The sequence below is a fragment of the Saimiri boliviensis genome, chromosome 16 (assembly GCF_048565385.1).
Source record: "Saimiri boliviensis isolate mSaiBol1 chromosome 16, mSaiBol1.pri, whole genome shotgun sequence".
In the NCBI taxonomy this organism is placed as follows: domain Eukaryota; kingdom Metazoa; phylum Chordata; class Mammalia; order Primates; family Cebidae; genus Saimiri; species Saimiri boliviensis.
In genome coordinates, this window is record NC_133464.1 from 5,189,587 (window position 1) to 5,210,818 (window position 21,232).

At 35.3% G+C, this 21,232-nt stretch overlaps 1 protein-coding gene across 4 annotated transcripts in view; it reads right to left on the minus strand.

Annotated features, from left to right (window-relative positions):
* Window positions 1–21,232, minus strand: part of MYO16 (myosin XVI) — a 695,568-nt gene that overhangs the window by 367,906 nt on the left and 306,430 nt on the right. For all 4 annotated transcript variants that reach the window (XM_074387449.1, XM_074387448.1, XM_074387447.1 and 1 more), the window contains 2 exons: window positions 15,528–15,603; window positions 12,668–12,821 (listed from right to left, as the gene is read on the minus strand). In XM_074387449.1, coding sequence (XP_074243550.1) covers window positions 12,668–12,821; window positions 15,528–15,603 — 230 coding nt within the window. The remainder of the gene's footprint in view (window positions 1–12,667; window positions 12,822–15,527; window positions 15,604–21,232) is intronic.

The window sequence follows — 21,232 nt, forward strand, 5'->3', positions numbered from 1 at the left end:
GTGGCTTTATAAAAACAGGAAGAGAGACCTGAGGTAGCTCTCTCAGCCCCTCATCATGAGATCTGCTGTGCCCCCTCGGGACTCTGCAGAAAGAAGGCACTCACCAGATGTCATCCCTCAACCTTGGACTCCCCAGACTCCAGAACCGTAAGAAATACCTTTCATTTCTCATAAAGTATCCAGTTTTAGGTATCCTGTTATAGGCAACAAAAAATGAACTAAGACAAATACCATCAACTGATAACATATTACTTCCAAAGGGAACTTCTTTCTTCCACAAGCACCATTGGGACAACGCCTGTCTGCTGTAACTTCAATCATCACTCAGAGTTCCTAGGAATATGTTCTGTGCTTCTTGGAAATAAAACCCCTTCACATATTTTTAAATAGTTGTCATGATTTCCACACACATGTTTTTTGAGACAGAGTCTCACTCTGCCACCCAGGATTGAGTGCAGTGGTGTGATCTTGGCTCACTGCAACCTCTGCCTCCCAGGTTCAAGTGATTCTCCTGCCTCAGCCTCTCAAGTAGCCGGCACTACAGGCATGGGCAACCACACCGAGCTTTTTTTTTTTTTTTTTAGTAGAGACGGGGTTTCACCATGAAACTCTGAGGCCAGGCTGGTCTCAAATTCCTGTCCTCAAGAGATCCACCCACCTTGGCATCCCACAGTGCTGGGATTACAGGTATAAGCCACCGTGCCTGGTCTTTCCCTACTCTTTCTGTAATTTGAGTGAACCATCTGCACAATGTTTTATTAATCATATGACATTTAACGTGATAGTCTTCTGTTCTAAACATGCTATATGTATTAATTTTTTTCATTTTCACAAGATTATAAAGTGTTCATTATTTTCCAATGTGTATCTGTTTTTTGTTTATTTATTTATTTATTTTTATTTTCATTTTTATTGCATTTTAGGTTTTGGGGTACATGTGAAGAACATGCAAGATTGTTGCATAGGTACACACGTGGCAGCGTGATGTGCTGCCTTCCTCCCCTTCACCTGTATCTGGCATTTCTCCCCATGCTATCTCTCCCCAACTCCCCACCTTCCGCTGTCCCTCCCTTATTTCCCCCCAACAGACCCCAGTGTATGATGCTCCCCTCCCTGTGTCCATGTGTTCTCATTGTTCAACACCTGCCTATGAGTGAGAGAGAACATGCGGTGTTTGATTTTCTGCTCTTGCATCAGTTTGCTGAGAATGATGGTTTCCAGGTTTTATAAATGATTAAACTGAGGGGCAGAGGAGAAGAACTTGCTCTGGACACATAGCAGGTGCTCCTGGGGCTACGTCTGAAGCTGTTGGTTCTAAGCTGCAGAGCCTGTATGCTTGGCCAGCAGCCTGCATCTACTCTTGTATCTATGAAAATATTTTCTGTATTTATTTTTCTTCATATACCAATCATCTTTTTTTTCTTCTTTACCAGAGAGTTTTATAAACTAAAGAGAGGGTTTGCATATACCAAAGATTTTGAGTAAAGGGTGATAAATAAAAGAGTAATTAGATTGGTCAAGGTACAAACAAACAAGATAGTTTATGAAATACAAAAAAAAATCGCCAATTAAAAAGATTTCTTTAAATACTTTTCTTCAGAAGAAGTATTGAGTTTACTAAAATAGCTAAAATATTCATTTCATATCTCAAATCTAATTGCACTAATACTAGCAGACTCCACGAGAGCTGTGGTTGTAAAAAAGATTGGCTTAAGATTACGGAGACATCATTCTAAATCAGATTTTGCCTCAAGTTGGCTACCACTTGAACTTTTAAGGTCTTTGAAATCTCTGGGTCACAGCTTCACCTTTGCAAAATGCACGAGTTAAACGAGGTAATATCTAAGTGTATATCAAGCCATACAGTTTTGTATTGTTAATAAACAATCTCTCCTCATGTAATTTTTCACCTGCATCTCTAAATATAAGTCACTAACTCACTCAATTGTATAATAGATAATATAATATAGGATATACCACTAACAATAATCACAAATAAATAGTTACAAAGAGTCTCTGTACTAGTCCGTTTGCATACTGCTATAAGGACATGCTTGAGACTGGGTATTTATAAAGGAAAGAGGTTTAATTCACTCACAGTTCTGCATGGCTGGGGAGGCCTCAATAAACTTACAATCATGGCAGAAGGCACCTCTTCACAGGGCAGCAGGAGGAAGAATGAGTGCCAGCAGAGGAAATGCCAGATGCTTATAAAAGCGTAAAATCTCACGAGACTCACTCACCATCATAAAAACAGCATGGGGAAGACCACCCCCATGATTCACTTATTTCCCACTGAAACCCTCCCACCACATTGGCGACTATGGCAACTACAATTCAAGATGACATCTAAGTGGTGACACGAGCAAACCGTATCATTCTACCTCTGGCCCCTCCCAAATCCCATGTCCTGACATTTCAAACATCAGGCCTTTCAAACAGTCCCCCAAAGTCTTAACTCATTCCAGCGTTAGCGCAAAAGTCCAAGTCCAAAATCTCATCTGAGACAAGGCAAGTCCCTACAACCTGTGAGCCTGTAAAACTCAAAGCAAGTTAGTTGCATCCTAGACACACTGGGGGTATAGGCACTGTGTAAATAACCCCACTCCAAACGGGAGAAATTGACCAAAACAAAGGGGTACGGGCCCCAGGGAAGTCCAAAATACAATAGAGCAGTCATTAAACATTTACAGAATGATTCTCCTTTGACTCCATGTCTCACATCCAGGTTATGCTGATGCAAGAGGTGGGCTTCCGTGGGCTTGGGCGGCTCTGTTCTTGTGGCTTTGTAGGGTACACAGCTCCCCACCCCCAAGCTGCTTTCACAGGCTGGCACTGAGGGTCTGCAGCTTCTCTAGGAATATGGTGCAAGCTTTCAGTGGACCTGCTATTCTGAGGTCTGAAGAAAGGTGGCCCACATCTCAGAGCTCCATTAGGCAGTGCCCAAGTGGGGACTCAGTCAGGGCGCCAACCCCATATTTCCCTTCTGCACTGCCCTAGCAGGGGTTCTTCAATGAGGGCTCTGCCCTTGTAGGAACTTCTGCCTGGATATCCAAATGTTTCCATACATCCCTGCCGTCTAGATGGAGTTTCCCAGGCCTCAATTCTTGACTTCTGAGCACCCACAGGCCCAACACCACATGTATGCCATCAAGGCTTGGGGCTTGCACCCTCTGAAACAAGGTCTGAGCTGTACTTTGGCCCCTTTGAGCCACAGCTAAGGCTAAATTTGCTGGGGTGCAGGACATCAAGTACCTCAGAAACACACAGTACGGGGACCCTAGGCTGAGCCCACAAAACCATTTTTGCCTCCCAGGCTTACTGGACTGTGCTGGGAAGGGCCATTGTGAAGGTCTCTGACATGCTCTGAAGACATTTTCCCCATTGTTTTGATAATTAACATTCGGTTCCTTGTTACTTATAAAAATTTCTGCAGCAGGCTTGAATTTATCCCTAGAAAATGGGTTTTTCTTTTCTATTGCAGCATCACACTACAAATTTTCCAAAACTTGTGCTCTGTTTCCTTTTGAACACTTTGCTGCTTAGAAATTTATTCTGCTAGATACCCTAAATAATCTCTCTCAAGTTCCACAGGTCTCTAGGGCAGTGGCAAAGTGCTGCCAATCTCTTCACCAAAGCATAGCAAGTGTCACCTTTGCTCCAGTTCCCAACAAGTTCCTCATGTCCATCTCAGACCACCGCAGCCTGGACTTCCTTGTCCATATCACTATCAGTATTTTTATCGAAGCTATTTAACAGGTCTCTCGGAAGTTCCAAACTTGCCCACACCTTCCTGTCTTCTTCTCAGCCCTTCAAACTGTCCCAGCCTCTGCCTGTTACCCGGTTCCAAGTTGCTTTTACACTTCTGGATATCTTTACAGAAGCACTCCACCCCTCATACGTATTTACTGTATTAGTCTGTTCTCATGCTGCTACAAGGACATTCCTGAGACTGGGTGATTTCTAAAGGAATGAGGTTTAATTGATTCACAGTTCCACATGGCTGAGGAGGCCTCAGGAAACTTGCAATCATGGCAGAAGGCATCTCTTCACAAGGTGACAGGAGAGAGAATGAGTGCCAGCAGGGGAAATGCCAGATGCTTATAAAACCATCAGATCTTGTGAGAACTCACACACCATCAAGAGAACAGCAAGGGGGAAACTAGCCTCATGATTCAATTACCTCCATTCAGGTCCCTCCAGGACACATGGGGATTATGGGAACTAGTAATTCAAGATGAGAATTGGATGTGGACACAGTTAAACCATATCACTCTCTTATTCATATAAGAAAAAAAAAAACACTTCTAAGTAAAACTATTTTTAAAAGCAACGTATTAATTAGTCATGCACTATTTTCTATAAGAAACATGCAAATTGTACACCTAGGCTGACGGCATACAATATTTTAAATTTCCATCAAATAATTGTTTAGGTTTCTCTCTTTCTTTTAATAAAAAACATTTTATCTATAATCATCTATAATTAATAACAGCATTCAGACAATTTAACTTCAATATATTTAAATTTTTACTTACTATGCATTTCTAGAATTTAAGGACACATATATTAAAAAGCTGTTTGTTAAAAAAGGAAGTAATTTTAAAGTAATTATTAGTATTTTCTTAATATTCATTAAATGTTTATTGATTGACAAAGTATCAGATTGTGTTTTAAAATAGGATGTGATTATATATATATATGTATACACACATATATATCATTATATATATAGTGAGAGATTGAATATATATGGGAATTATATATACATATAATTTTTCCTTTTGTCCTTTATATATTTCATTTTATATATAAATATATATTTATATATTTTTATATACATTTTTATATACATTATATATATAAACATTTTGTATATATATATAAACATTTTTAAACATATATATAAACATTTTTATATACATTTTATAGATATATTTTTTATATACATTATATATATATAAAATGAAACATATAAAGGGCAAAAGGAAAAATTCCAAGTTAGTAGCAGTTTCATCAAAAAGGTGCAGTAGTGACCAAGAAGGCCTCAACCTTCTCCTCTCAGCTAAACTTTGGAGTATCTTTAGTCCTTTTGAACTCCCTTTTCTTGAGCACTGACTTTAGAAAACTGAACTGCAATTTTTTTCTCTGCCCCTTTGAGATGTATATCTTCTCCCAGCCTCCGGCCAGTTTTACAACCCAGGAATGTCTTTATGACCTGGGAGTCATCCCTTTGAAATGTAACCAGGGAAGAACATAGCCCACTATTTCCCAGTTTTTGTGGAGCACAGGAGCCTAACTTTGATAAAGGACAATTAGCAAATGCCTATGGCTTAATCACCTTGACCAAACTCCTTCCTAAAGTCCTATAGTACTTTTCTGCTAGTTCACCCGAATACTTAGAAACTCTCCCACGTTTGTTTAGTAGAGTTGAGTTCAATCGTTCTTCCTTATTGTAATAGTTTTAAGTAAAGTCTTTCTTTCCTATGTAACATCTCTGGTGCAATTTTTCTTCAAAGTAAATGAGTAACTTTTTCATGTTTCTGTATGTTTTTTGCACTCTCCAAATTTTCTTCAGCAAGAAATTCTTATCTGATTATTAAAAAGAAATTCCTAGCCATAGAAGTTTATCTGGTGAGAAAAAAAAAGAAATAGTATACTATATTTTCTATTGGTAAAACAGATCCCATAAACATTTAAAAAAAGAAAATCATTATCATCCAAGAGTTGCTTAGATTAATACAGTAGAGACAGATTTAACTCTGACTGTGAAAAGAAAGATGAGAATATACCAGCAGACAACCAATTTCTGAACTCTACTGGATTTCTGCCAGCATTACTTATTTTGACAAACATAAAAGTAACTTCATGCAGGGAAAATGTGCCTACAGGAAATAGGATTTTCTTTCTGAAAATAGAAACAGGAATGTAATAAAATGAAACTAACAAAGGCAACAATTATTGCCCATAACTAAAGCAGTTTTAGAAAACCATAGAGATGAAATAAAATTGAATATATTGAGATACATGAAGCCAACAAAAGCAATAACAAAAAAATGTGTTAAGATATGACATGTGTAACTTGGATATTTTTGTGCATTAAATAATTGATGGAACGGACAGTTCTCAATGTTATTCCGAGAAACAGCTACATAAATTGTTCACTGTAGAAAATTGAATTAATTTTTTTGGTTTTTTTTCTGCCTCTATAAAATAAGATAAAGATCCAATGGTTAATATTAAATGAAAGAGCTCTTGGAGAGATTTGAATTAATTGCAGTATATTTGGTCCTTCCAAAAATTAATTTTTGTAAGAACTTTTTTTACAAGTTAAAGACCATTATGGTAAAATATTACCTGTGTCTAAAAAGCAAATAAAACTTTTAATGTGGCACATGGCTGAACTGGAGTTTGTATTTTTTTAGGACTTATTAATCTCAATAGCTCTCAACAGATAGATGTAAAAAATGTTTAATAGCTCATTTAAGGGAAAATCTGTATAATTCAGTAGTTTTGTGGATATATGAAGGAAGATTCTGAAAGTTTCAAGTGTTAACTTTGCTAGAAATTTCCCTGAATGGATCATTCTGGCTTTAGATGGTTTTGCTGACAGTTCGAAGATAAGTGAATAATATCTTTTTTTTTGGTCATTCCTTAAGCAGTTATTTAGTACTTACAATGAGGCAGACATTGCTCTAAATGCTTTATAAATACTAACTCGGTTATGAAGAACAAGCCTATGATATTGTTATTATCATCATCAAACTCTGATGTTCTGTAGCACAATTATGCTAACTGCATAGGGTTAGTCCAGAGTCTACAGGTTAAGGGCACAGTCCTCAGCAAGACTGCCCCCGTTTTAGATGCCAGCCAAAAGTTTGGGGGTCCCCAGGCCACTTGTACTTTTGAGCAACTAGCTACAAATTTTGGAATTCTCATAAACCACCTTCCCCCACAACACAGGTTTGACAATCTGCTAGAATGACTCTCAAAACTCAGCAAAGTGCTACACTTAATAACACAACTTTACGATAAAGAATACAAATTGGGACAAGCCTGGCAAACAAATACATATGACAAGGTCTGAGGGGGTCCCAAATGCAGAGCTTCTGAGCCCCCACCCCAAGGAAGCAGAGCACACCAAACTCCAGCCCACTGATGTCCTCACCAATCCACAAGCCCCAGTGTCCACAGTTTTTATTGGTATCTTGTTGCACAGGCATCAGTGATGCCATCACTGGTCACATATTTGAACTCCTTCTCGAGCCTGTCCTGCTTTTCCTGGAGGTTGGGCTGGCTTTCTTTAATCACAGGGTCGGTTTTTCGGGCATGATCAGACCCTTCCCCTGAGTCATCTCACCTGTTAGGATAAACTCAGATGTGATCCTAGGGGCTCATGAATAACAAAGACATTCTAATCCCCTGGGAAATTCCAAGGATTTAGTTTACCGCCCAGAAACCAAGAACAAAAATCAGCCAGATTTTTTACAAAATGACACCCACATTTTGCACTTGAATAAAAATGTCATAAAGAGGTTGACTGAATTGCTCAAGGTCATAGAGACAGTAAAGGGTGGAGCCAGGTTCTGCAGATGGATAGTGACTCTGAAGTCTGCCCAAAAGTTCCACACCACAGGGCCTCACTAGTAACACTCAGGGAGGGAGTTTAGGCACTATCAATTTCCTTTTAAAGGCCAAAAGAGAAGCTTTGGAATTACAAATAAAAATGACCTCCTCATTGAAACAATACAAGATTGAACACACATGTTGTATGAGTCATGTTCTTGAAGCTCCCAGCCTCAGCCAAATGTGTATCACATTATTGAGTAAGTCACAGGACACACATCCAGGTGTTGTTTTGAGAGTGAAATGAAATTATCCAAACAAGTTTGCTCATGTTTCAACACCTGGTAACTGCAGTAAAAAATATCAGTTGCCAAAATTGTTGTTGTTGTTATTACAAACACTAAGTGAAAATCCCCCTTTCATCAATGAACGACTCCCTTAGGCAACATGCAGAATTTCTGTGGGTTCATTCTCATGGGCTCCATGAACTAGAATATTAGGAACGCAAGTTGGCACTTATCCAAACTGCTCAGTGGTGAAAACCCTGGGTGAACACATCCCTGCTCAGACACCAAAGGGCATACTCAGCAGCAGCTGTTTCATTAGCAGAAATAACAGCAAGTGAGGCACTCGAATACATCTAAGGACAGAAAGGCAGCACAGAGAGGAGGTGTCCAGTCCGAAGGAAGAGAGGAGCAGAATGAAGAGCAAAGAAGATAGAGTGATAGCGAATAAGCACACACGAAGATACTCTTCATTATTTATCAGGAAAATCCAAATGGAAACCACAGTGAGATACTACTTTATATTTCCTAGAATGGCCATTAATAAAGAACAAAAAAAAATTTTTTTTGAAAAAAAATTTCTTAGAAAACATGAAATATGAGGTAATCCAATAGCAAAGGAATTTCCAATTCATCAAATGTTCAAAGACAGGCAGTGGTTGCTGACAGCCGGGCATAGTGGAAATGACATGCTTAACCTTACTAAATCATGATTTACTGCACAAAAAGCTCATTGAAACAATAAACAAGTTTACTGTAAAGCAGAAATTTGACTTGTATCCTGAAATAATAGAAAAAAATCAACTATTCCATTCTTTCCTGCAATTTTCGCAAAATATACCCTGGGAAAAAGAAAAAAAAAACAAATCAACTTCAGAATGCAAAGGAATAAGAAGTTGGGGTTAAAACCAATGAAGCAAAATGAGCAGCCATGATTCAGATGAGGGAATACATGGTGAAGTCATGGACAGTCGTTCCCCCTTTTCTTTAATCGCTCTTACATATAAAACTGCTAAGAATATTTACATACAAGTTTGTGTGTAGACATACATTTTTATTATCTGGGAGACAAACAATATACCTAGGAGAAGAATTTATGGGTCATGTGGTAGATCTACGTTTAGCTTTCCAAGAACTGCCAAATTGTTTTTCAACACTGCATCACCATTTTACATTCCGGCTGCCAGCAAACGAGTGTGGCAGTTTCCCTCACAGCCTGGCCAACACTTATTTTCTTTTTTTTATTTTTGTTCTTTATTAATGGCCATTCTAGGAAATATAAAGCAGTGTCTCATTGTGGTTTCCATTTGGATTTTCCTGATAAATAATGAGGAGTATCTTTGTGTGTGCTTATGGGCTATCACTCTATCTTCTCTGAAGAAACATATTCAAATTCATTGCCTATTTTGAAGTGGAGTTATTTGTCTTTTTATTGTTGATTTGTAGGGATCCTTTTATATTTTGTTAGATATACCACTGAAGAAATCTTCTCCCATTGTGTGTATTTTTTTTTTTTTAAATTTCTTATTGGTGTTTTTGAAACCACTAAAATCTTTAGTTTACCTATTTTTAGTTTTATTGCTTATCTTTTGGTGTCACAGCTAAGAAACCATTGCCTCAGCTAAGGTCAGAAAGATTTACACTTTTTAAAGAGAGTTTTATAGTTTTATCTCTTATATTAGGTCAATGATCCATCTTGGGTGAATTTTTATGTATGGTGTAAAGTACAGATCCAACTGATTATCTTGCATGTCAATATCTAGTTATCTCAGTACTGTTTATTGTAAAAGGTCATTCTTTCCCATAGAATCATTTTGGCATTCTTTGACAAAAATCAGTTAACCCATGCATGTAAAAGGTTTCCTTTTTGAATTCTCAGTTCTATTCCATTGATATATTTCTATCCTATGCCAGTATCAAAATGTCTTAATTACTATAGATTTTAAGTAAGTTTTGAAATAGGGTTGTGTGAGTTCTCCAATTTTTTTTTTTTTTACATAATTTTTTTACGTATTCTGGGTCCTTGAATTGTTATGTGATTTTAAAAATTGGCCTATCAATTTTTGTAAAAGTCATCTAGTATTTTTATAGAGGTTGTGTTAACAATGCTAAGTCTTCCAATCCATGAATATAATATTTCTTTCCACATATTTAGGCTCTTTAATTTCTTTCAGTTATGTTTTGTAGTTTCCAGTGTAGAAGTTTGCACTTCTTTTTGTAAATTTTCTTGTAAGTATTTTGATTTTTTAAATGTAGTTGTAAATTAAATTGTTTTTAATCTTTCCTTTTTTCCCACCATACTGGGTAAACATGTTTTTAATTTCATTTTTGAATTATGAATTGCTGTGTATAGAAATACAGATTGTTGCTGTGTCTTGATCATATATATTACCAACCTCCTGAACTATATTCTTAGTTCAAATATAATTTTTTAAAAATTCCTTAGAATTTTCTATATACGAGATTATGTCATTTGCACATAGAGATAGTTTTACTTCTTCCTTACAGTTTGGATGTATTTTTATTCATTCATTCATTCATTCATTTTCTTGCCCAGTTTGAGTTAAAACCACCAATACAATGTTACAGAGTTGGTGACAGAAGATACCCTTCTTGCATTTGTCCTCATCTTAAGTGGAAAGTGATCAGTCATCACTGAGGACCACATTAGCTCTGTTTTTATTGTTTTATTTTTTGGTACTTATCCTTTAGCAGGTTGAAAAAGTTTCTTCCCATTTCTAGTTTATTTACATTTTTCTCATAAAAGAGTGTTGTTTGTCAAATGCTTTTACTGTATATATTGAGATAATCATGTCATTTTGTTCCTTATTCTATTAACATGATGTATAACATTTTCCGATTTTTCATGCTCAGCCTGCTTTCTTGTCATAAAGCTCACAAAGACATATGTGCAATCCTTTTTATATGTGTCCGAACTTGGTTTGCTGGTGTTTTATTTAGGTGTCTTCAAGCTATATTCATAAGGTTGTTGTTTTCTTTTTGTCTGACACTTTCAATTTATTTTTTGTATCAGGGTTATTTCTGACCTGATAGAATGAGTCAGGAACAATTCCCTGCTCTTCTATTTTTGAAAGCGTTTGTGATGGATTGATGTTAATTCTTGGAAGAATTCAGCCTGAAGCCATGTGGTCATTAGTTTTTTTTTGTGAGAAGTTTTTGATTACTAATTCAATCTCTTTACTTGCTGTAGGTTTACTCAAATGTTCTCTTTTTTCTTGTGTTAGTTTTGTTTGCGTTTTCTAGGAATTTGTCAATTTCATCTAGGTTATCTAATATTTTGGCATACAATTGCTCATAGTATTTTCTTTTAATTATTTTTGTTTCTGTAAATCCAGGAGTAATGTTCCTCTTTTCATGTCTGATTTTAGTAAACGAATGTTCCAGGTGCAATTCAAAAGAATATGTATTCCACTATTGCTGGATGAAAGTGCTCTAAATGTGTCTGTTAGATGTGGTTGGTTTATAGTGTTATTTAAGTCTCCTCTTCCCTGTTCATCTTTTCCCTACTTGTCCTATTTGTTTTTGAAAGTTGGGTATCAACTTATTTAACTATTCAAACTAAAATATTAGCCATAACGTAAAGCTCTTTCCAGTAACCACAACACTACCTCTGAAGAATATGAATATATAAATTCATAGAGATCTGTTTTAGAGGTTTACATTAGAATTTCCAGATTTTCATTTATTTGCTTTTTGCTCATTTCACCAGGGGTATTTCTATGGTTTTTAATGAACTTTTATATCATGGTAAAACCCTTCATAAAGCTTTCCATGTTTCTCTTACTCTTTTTAATGCATATTTTAGCAGTAGCACTCTGGAAGTAACAAGTTATCCAGTGTTTAATAATTTCTCTTTCCGTAATTTTATGGGTACTATCAATTTTCTATAATATTGCTCTGGATACACAATTTCTTTACATGACTGCTGCTACTGGAGGTCTTTAAATTTGGGACGAACTTTAAAACAAAGTCCCACAGACTACACGCAATGTCTTTTATTCATAGACATGTATTTATTTATTTAGATACTCACAATTCATCTCTACCTGACAATGTTTGCTATCTGATTTGTTATATATTCTAAGTCCCAGTCAGTAGATTCTGAATAAATATATTTTAAAATGAAAAAATATGTAAGCATACCTAAGTTATATGCATAACACCTGTGTTTATATAGCCATACTATAAATGTATGCTGATAAAGAGAAACTCTGGAAACATATGCATCATTTTATGAGTAAAATGAACACTTATTCTTCAGTAAATTTAACATTAATTCAAATGTGAGTTGTTATTTGTCATTCTTATTAGTCACACTTTGTGTCACTTTTTCTGACTTTGAAAATGATATCAATCCATTTGCTATGTTCAATGCAACAGGAAAGTTATTTTTAAGAGATAACATATACAACAATAAATAATTGGTTTTATGCTTATGAGAGAAAAAATGTATATCAGTATTTTCTATTTCAGGAAAGTTAGTCATTATGTTAATCACTGGAAACCTCATTATCAGTTTAGTTAAAATTTTGGAATGTGTTTAAGATATTACTGGGTCTCATGGCACATGAAATTAATTTAATAACTAATATAGTAACATTGTTTTTAAATCAGATGGTTTTTATAAAATTATGTTTAACTCATCAATGTAAACAAGTATGCTTTGGTACGTATGTTGATAAACCATTTTAATTGTTCTAACTCTTTTTGCTGAGATTCAGAGTTTATATTGGCTCTAAAATAACCAGCAAGTAGAGGAGAAGATGTCAAATGAGAATAAGCAGGAAGACACTTACAGCTTACTCGACAATACGGGGAGATCATGGATGATCTCTTCATAGGGTTCTTCTTGCGCTAAGGTAGAAGCAGATAAAGGCTCTTTCATTTTCTCTTCCCAGGCAATTTCAGCTTTCAGCAGCATTTCCTCGATAAACTCAGATGCAGCAATATCTACCAGAAAAAAAAATAAAAAAATCAGAAAAATGACGAGTGGTGATAGCATATAAATCTATTTACTTTTAGTAATTCTGATATGCTTAAAATGCTAAAAATTTATCAATGTATGAATCAAAACAAAAAACATTAAAAATTTATGGTTGGGATAAAATTGAAGTACTGCCATTTAAAAAGACTATTTTGTTTTATATCGGTGACATATTTAATTATAAATGAAATAAAATATGAAAATAGTATACACTGTATGGTGATGTGTAAAATAAAAAATCGCTGAGTGGCTAAGCTTGAACAAACTTCATTTCATTTCATTCTCAGTAAAATCTGTCCTACATCTTGGTGAATATGAACCAAAATTACAGAAATAGCTACACTTTCTCATCGACTGGGTTATAAAGCATATATTGGCATTCCATAAACAGTCTACTAAACAGGTAGATGTACAAGTAAATACTCAGTCATATTATTCAAACAAGGGGTCTGCCCTCTAGCCATATTTTTACCTTTATCTACTGCAAACACAAATAAATATATTTCTTTACAAATTACACATAAACAGTGACATTGGAACATGTTTGGGCAGCAATATAGATATGTACCAATCAAGTTTACAATAACAACAATTGTGATATAGACACTGATATAGATCATGAGGGAAAAAAAAAAAAACAACATTCATATCAGTTAAGAATCTACTAGAGGCAGCTGCTCATTTTCAGTCATTAGGACCAGACTATGTGACTAGCTATGTCTATAAATTACAGTTATATGGCTTTCTGGGCTGGTCACAGAAATGTAGCTACCACAAGAAGATATTTATGTAAAGATTTTATCATTATTTGCCTCAGATTAAATTATGCACATTTAAAAAGTAGGTGAGTGCTCAGCTTTCTTACTTTGTGAGATAAAGCTTCTGTACCACCTAACAAACTCTTTTGCTCCGCCCCAAATTTTTCTTACGGATCCATTCAAAATTCAAGAAACATAAAATAACAATAATATACTATGGTACTGATCACGACCTTCATTTGCTCAGTTATAATATGGGCTTCTGGTTTACTCTTCTCTGCTCTATTCTTGTATCAGGTTTTGCCTACTTTTACCTTCTCGCTCACTGGATTATTGGCATATCTGCTTTAGCTGAAACCTCTCACGGCATTATAATGCTTTGCTTTTGGCATGTGATAAAAGTATTTTTATTCAGTTAGCAAATATTTACTGAGGATCTATTATGGGCCCAGCACTGTGTCTCATGTTGCCAAAAGGCCATTAAATAAAGTACCAGATTGCTAGTCAACTTTGCATGACCAATATGGAAAAAGTTGCCTGCAAGAGTCCTCATGCACTGTGCTGAGGTGACCAGTGCTGAGTCTGGACCAGAAGTTCATTAATTGCCTCCATTCCTAAGATTGTCATCTGCCATGCCTGGACATCTGTTTGAAATGACACTAGACCTATAATGGGGAAAGTCTGCCATGGGGGTCCATGTAGTCAAAAGTCAGTCATATCTTCCCATGTCTGGGAAATAAGCCAGGAATATGAACTTGAAAAATGTTAGCTACTGTTAGAGCCAGATTAGAGTTAACAGAGGATGTAACTTGTATTCACAATAAGTACATTTTTAATAAGAAAAAAACCTATAAATTTTATTTGTTCTTTTGATACTTACTATATCATACTAACATAATTAATGTTAAAATTACTAGACTATAAGTAATATTAGCTTGGTTCTCAAGTTTGTGACTTTTAAGCTGTCTTAAATGTTTGTTTGGTAAATCCTCAGTTTACTCTAGCAGAGAATATGAAGTAATAAACATTAAACAATGATACTTACTTCCAATAAATAACAAATAGAGAAAAATCCCTTCTTCTGGCTTTACCTAGAGATTTATTAGAAATTCATACTCCTGAAAATATATCAAATGACAAATCTCAAAAGTAAAGTATATTTAAGTAAGTAGAGGTGTGGTAAGAGAAAAAGTAGATTTATTAACATATTCAGATCAATTACTGCCTTCAAAAGTTTGATATTATGGTATTACACATGCTAGATTTTTCTCTTTGTTATTCAGAATTCTTTTTACTATTGCTAAAATAATTATGAGTAGTAACATTGTGTTTAATCTAAAAGCTACAAAATTAATGTAGCATTAATTTATTAAATAAGCATATAAATATACAAAATGACAGTGACTAAAATAATTCTAGAAATCTTTAAAAAGATACCTATTAAAAATTAGTAATAATAAGTCAAGATTTTCAAAGTTTTAAATTTGCATGAGAATGTCAGCCTCTCTATATGTCTTGTAGTTTAAATATCTGCACATATAATGATGCTATTATTTTTCAAAAATACCCTAATGGATAAGCATGCTTTTGGCAGGGTGAGAAACTAGCTAAGTAACAGTAAAAACATATTTTAAAGTAAGTTACACTGAATGAATCACTAGCTGAAGTTTTAAACATGAAAGGCAAAATACAACAAAGTACAACAGCACAGTGTAGATTAAACTGTGAATAGCCTCCTGTAATGGAGCTGTGCAGAAGCGATTATGAATTGTGCTTGAACTGGGCTGGTTGTTACACAGCTTCACAGGTGTGTCCAGCCCCCACTTTGTAGCTGTGCTAAAGATGATGGACAACTCTGACATGAAAGGAAGAAAATGGTACCTGCTCAATGGTCCCAGGATGCTCCCAACCTACCTGATGGCTTCTCCTCATTAGAGTTCACAAGGTGTGGGTTTGCCTGATGCATCAAAAGAAGTTTCACCAGGTTGGTCTGAAATATTAAAGATAATTGAAATGGGAAACACCATGCCAGATCCTAAGGATTCCTCAGTAAGTCATACACTGTGGCTGTCCACGAGAGCACTAGCAGCGGAATGAGACAGTATCAGCATTCCCACACAGAATTCCTTCCTGTCCCCATTCCCAGTGCCTTTTGTAAAAATGTCAGATATTCAAACTATTTCAGCCCTTTCTGAATTCAGAGAAAAAATTATCTATCCAATAAGGTTGTAATCACTGAAAAGGATACTTTATAACTTTCAGGTTTATATGTATTTGGTAGAACGAGAAACTAGTTAAATAATAGTAAAAAAAATATTTATATACATATATTTTTTCATGACTCAGAAATGTATGGATTTTATTTATATTTCTCTGTATATATATTTTTAATTGTACTTTAGGTTCTGGGGTACATGTGCAGATCATGCAGGATTGTTGCATAGGTACGTACATGGCAATGTGGTTTGCTGCTTCCATCACCCTGTCACCTATATCTGGCATTTCTCCCTATGTTATCCCTCCCCAACGTCCCCACCTCCTGCTGTCTCTCCCCTACCCCCCCACATCAGACCCCAGTGTGTGATGCTCCCCTCCCTGTGTCCATGTGTTCTCATTGTTCAACACCTGCCTATGAGTGAGAATATGCGGTGTTTGATTTTCTGTTCCTGTGTCAGTTTGCTGAGAATGATGGTTTCCAGATTCATCCATGTCCCTACAAAGGACACAAACTCATCATTTTTTATGGCTGCATAGTATTCCATCGTGTATATGTGCCACATTTTCCTTGTCCAGTCTATCATTGATGGGCATTTGGGTTGGTTCCAGGTCTTTGCTATCGTAAACAGTGCCACTATGAACATATGTGTATGCATGTGTCTTTATAATGGAAGTAAGTTACCCTGAGTGGATAACTACCTGGAAAGTTTAAAACATGAAAGGTAAAATACAGCAAAGCACAACAGTACAATATTGATTCTATGCCATAATACAATCTGCAAGTCTATAATCTATATTCCTTATATGGTATAGTGTATTTTATTTTGTTTTAATTGAATAATTTATTGAAGTCTAACTTGTTGATATTGTTTCTCACTGACAGCAATGTGGGCAGTATGAACCTAAAGTCACATTGCACCATTAGAAAAATTCTATCTCAAGCTGTAAGACTTAAGGGACTTCAAAAATTATTTTTTTAACAAATGCTATAACATATCACACGTATAAAGGGTATATATAATGTACATGTGCTATTGAAAAAGCAATAAATTTCAGTGTACCCAAATTTTAAAAATATGTACTCAGCATTTTAAAAAATGATATCTTTGTGTGTTTCTCCTCCAAACTATGCCTCTATTTCCTAGAGTTGGCTAAGATCATGACTTTTCAGATAACCATTAGTATCTTCTCTATATGCTTAGCATATATATATAGAAGTATCCCTAAACAACATATTGCTTAATCTGTTTGTGACATTTATAGAAATGAAATCTTAGTGTATGGATTCTTCCCTGTCCTGTTTTCATAGCTTACCATTGCATTTTTGAGCCCTCAGAGTTGATGAGTTTAACCAAGTTTCATTCTTTCTCTTGGCTGCATGGAATTCTATTATACAAATATATCGCAATTGATTCACCTTTCTCCCAGTGAATATTCAAGCTATTTGCAGTCATTTATTTGTTTTTATAAATAATGTTATCACAAGTATTCTCATTTATATCTCTTGGTGCACACATACAAGACTTTCTTCAGGATATGTGTACTTAAAAATGACATTGCTGGAGTATCAGTTTGGATATCATCAAAGTAACCAGCTGGTGCCAATATATTTTTTCCAAGAGATTTCTCAGATTTACATTCTACTTCTAACAAGGATTTCTATTGCTCTATGTTCTACTTAATAATTTTATTATCAGGCATTAACATATTGTTAAATTATTGGATATAAAAGAATAGCTCATTGTGATTTAATGGTGCATTGCTTTGAAAATGAAGGTCTATAGCAGCTATAGGACTCTCTTGGATTTCCTTTTGGTGTGATTTTATATAATACTTTTTAAAGTTATTACTTTCTAGGGATTTGCCATTTTTGCCTAAGTTTTCAAATGTACTGGCATGAGACTGTTGGTTATATCTTCTTACTGTGTTTTTTCTTTTATTGTCTTTTTAATAGCTGTGCTGTTTGTGCACTTACATTTCCATTCGCATGCACACTATCAGTCATTTTGTGCATGTCCTATCTTTCTGACCAATACTTCCAAAACTTGTTCATCTCATTAATCTTTACAAGAACCAATCTGAGGAATTGTTGATTCTTTCTATGGTATTTTTAACAGTTCAATCACTTTGGCCTCTATCTGTTTTATAACCTCATTTACACATTCTGTGTTTGTTTTATTAATCTTTCTCTTTTTTTTTTTTTTTTTTTTTTTTTGAGATGAAGTCTCGCTCTGTCACTCAAGTTAGAGTGCAGTGGCACCATCTCTGCTTACTACAACTGCAACCTCCTTCTCCCAGGTTCAAGCAGTTTTTGTGCCTCAGCCTCCGTAGTAGCTGGGACTACCAGCAGGCATTACCACGCACAGAAAACTGTCATATTTTTAGTAGACTCAGGGTTTCACCATGTTTACCAGGCTGGTCTTGAACTCCTGACCTCAAGTAATCTGCCTGACTCAACCTCTCAAAGTGCTGAAATTACAGGCATGAGCCAGAGCCTGGCCTGTTTTATGAATCTCTTATAAACTTTGTAAGTTGCAATATTATTTTTCAAACTTACCTTTTACAATATAGACATCTAAGGTTGCTATGCAACCTCTAAAGCTGTAAATTTTCATCAAATGAAAATTACCTCCACTTTCCTTACAGCTCACATAGGGATAGAGACAATGTAATTTTTTTATTATGATTCTGTTCCAAATATTTTTAAATGGTCATTGTATGTCTTTTTTGACTTATAGAGAATAGTAAGTTCTGAAACAAAGTGTTTCTGTAATATAAAGTAGCTCACACTCGACTGATAAATGTTTGTAGATACCCTTTTTTCCTAGGCAAAAGGAGCCAAAACAATGGAAGTGAAATCATAAAATTAAAAGACCTCAACTCTCTTGTGCTGGAAATTGAAGCCATCTTAGCTGTATTTCTGTGAATACTCTTTTTTTCAAACAATGAAGTAATCTAAAGGCAATGAAACAGATAATAATAAGTGTACAGTTGTAACAGTTTGGGCAAATGTGTGTACCTCTGTAATCAGCACCGCAAATAAGCTATAGAACATTTCTCGTCACCAGCTCTTACCCCTGACCCTCTATGGTCAATCTTCATCCCATACCAGAAACTAACAGGGTGATTTACAGCACCCCAGATTAGTTTTGTCTATTCTTAAACTTCATAGAAAACAGAAATACATATGCTTGACCAACATAATGTTCCTGAGATTCATCCGTATTTGTGCATGCATTGACACTTTCATTCTTCATTGCTGAGTTGTAATCCAAGGTATAACTACACTACAACATGTTCATCATTTTCTTCTTAATTGAGAGTTAAGACTTTTGTTTCCTGCTCTTCGAATGAGGTACTATGGCCATATGTCATTTTAGTCAATGTAGGTTTTTCATTTTTCTCTTTTGAACATTCTAAAGTAGAAACCTGGGTAATCTGGTAAGTGTATATTTAACTTTATAAGAAATTGCCAGAAAAGTTTACAAAGTGGTTTTTAATATTTTTTAACCTCACTGGAAATTTTGTCCCATTCTCTGTAATACTTGATATTGTCACAGTAAAACAATTTTAGCCACTGAAGTAGTATCTCAGTGTAGGTGAATTTACATTTCCCTGATGACTGGTGATATTGAACACTCTGATGTGCTTAATGACCATCTTTTGTGAAGCAGCTATGCAAGAATTTCTTGTCCATTTATTACTGGATTGTTTACCTTTTTAATATTAGCCTCTGTGCATTTTTCTGTGATCTAGATGCAATTTTCACGTGTATGTATTACAGATATTTCCTCCCATGCTACGGCTTGCCTAGTCATGTTCTTAAAAATGCCTTTGGATGAGTAGAAAAACATTTTTATTTCTTTTATTTTGTTTAGTACACTATCTCTACCTATTTTTATCTACTCAAAGTTCATAATAATATTATACTACAGTTTATTCTGAAAGCTTTATCATTTTAACTTTTATATTTATGGTCCATTTCAAGTGAGTTTTTGTGAATGCCCTGTAAAGGCCTGTATGGTCCAGAACCATTTATTTTTCAGCAACATTTGTTGAGAAGACCATGTTTTCTTATTGAATTGTCTTGAGATCTTCACAGGAAATCAACTGGCCCATTACATTCATCTGTAGATGCTATTTTTATGTTTCATTGATATATTGGTCTATCCTTACTATATTACCTAACAACTTTATGAGGATAGATTTATAGTAAGTATTGAAATCTTGCAAGTGAAAGACTTACAGTGTCTTGAAAAAAAGTCTGTGTCTTAATCCTTCAAGACCATTTTGTCTATTACAGGTACTTTGCATTCCATATACATTTTAGAATGAATTTTTCAAATAAGAAAAGGCTGCTAGGATTTAGATTGGGATTGCTTTAAATAGGTAGCTACTATATTAGTTTTATATGGCTGCCAAAACAAATCACCACAAGGTTCATGGCTTTAACAATAAAAATATATAATATCTTACAATTGAATAGGTCAGAAGTCTGACACAGGTATCACCAGGCTGACGCCAGGGTTCTGGTAGCTCTGTGTTCCCTTCTGGTTCTAACAGAGAATTTGTTTCTGGCTTTTCCAGTTTTGAGGTCACCCACATTCCTTGGTTAATGGTCCCTCCCCTTCCACCATCTTCAAATCAGCAACACTGCATGTCTCTGGCCATTTTCCCACAGTCACACCCAAGTCTGTCTCTCAGCCAAGAACAAGTCTCTGTTTCTGAAGGCCCCTGTGATTACACTGGGCCCATCTAGAGAATCCAGGAAAGACTTTCCAGCTTGTGATCCTTAGCTTAGTCACAATAAAAGTTCTGTACCTTGCCTTGTAACATATTGACAGGTTCTGGGAATTAGGGCATGAACGTCACTTGGGGCCACTATTCTGCCTTCCCAGATACCTTAAAAATATTCAGTGTCTCAACGACAACTGAGTATCAATGAGCATGGCTTACCTCTTTATTTGCATAGGTCTTCTATCAACCCTGCAATGTTTTGTAGTGATAAGTGTACAAATATTTCACATCATTTGTTAAACATATTACTATCTATGTTATGATTCTAACCCTAATGTAAAAAAAAAAAAAACCTCCATAAATTCATTTAATGGTTCTAATTTTAAAAAGTTTTTTGGAGATTATTTGGTATTTTTATTATCCTTTCTCCTTTCCTAACCTTGCCTTTCATTTTCATTTCTTTCATTATTTTATGTGTTAGAATGACAGGAGTTTCTTCAGTCTGAGGTGGGGTTCATTTGTTTGTTTGCTTGGCTACTTGCATTTGTAACACTTTCTGTGGCATTTTTCATTCATACTGAGCTTTTTGCCCAAGCATTCTAAGAGATCTCCCCAAATAATTATGGCTTTTGCCAGTGTTCTCACTATAAAATTAATTAGGTTTC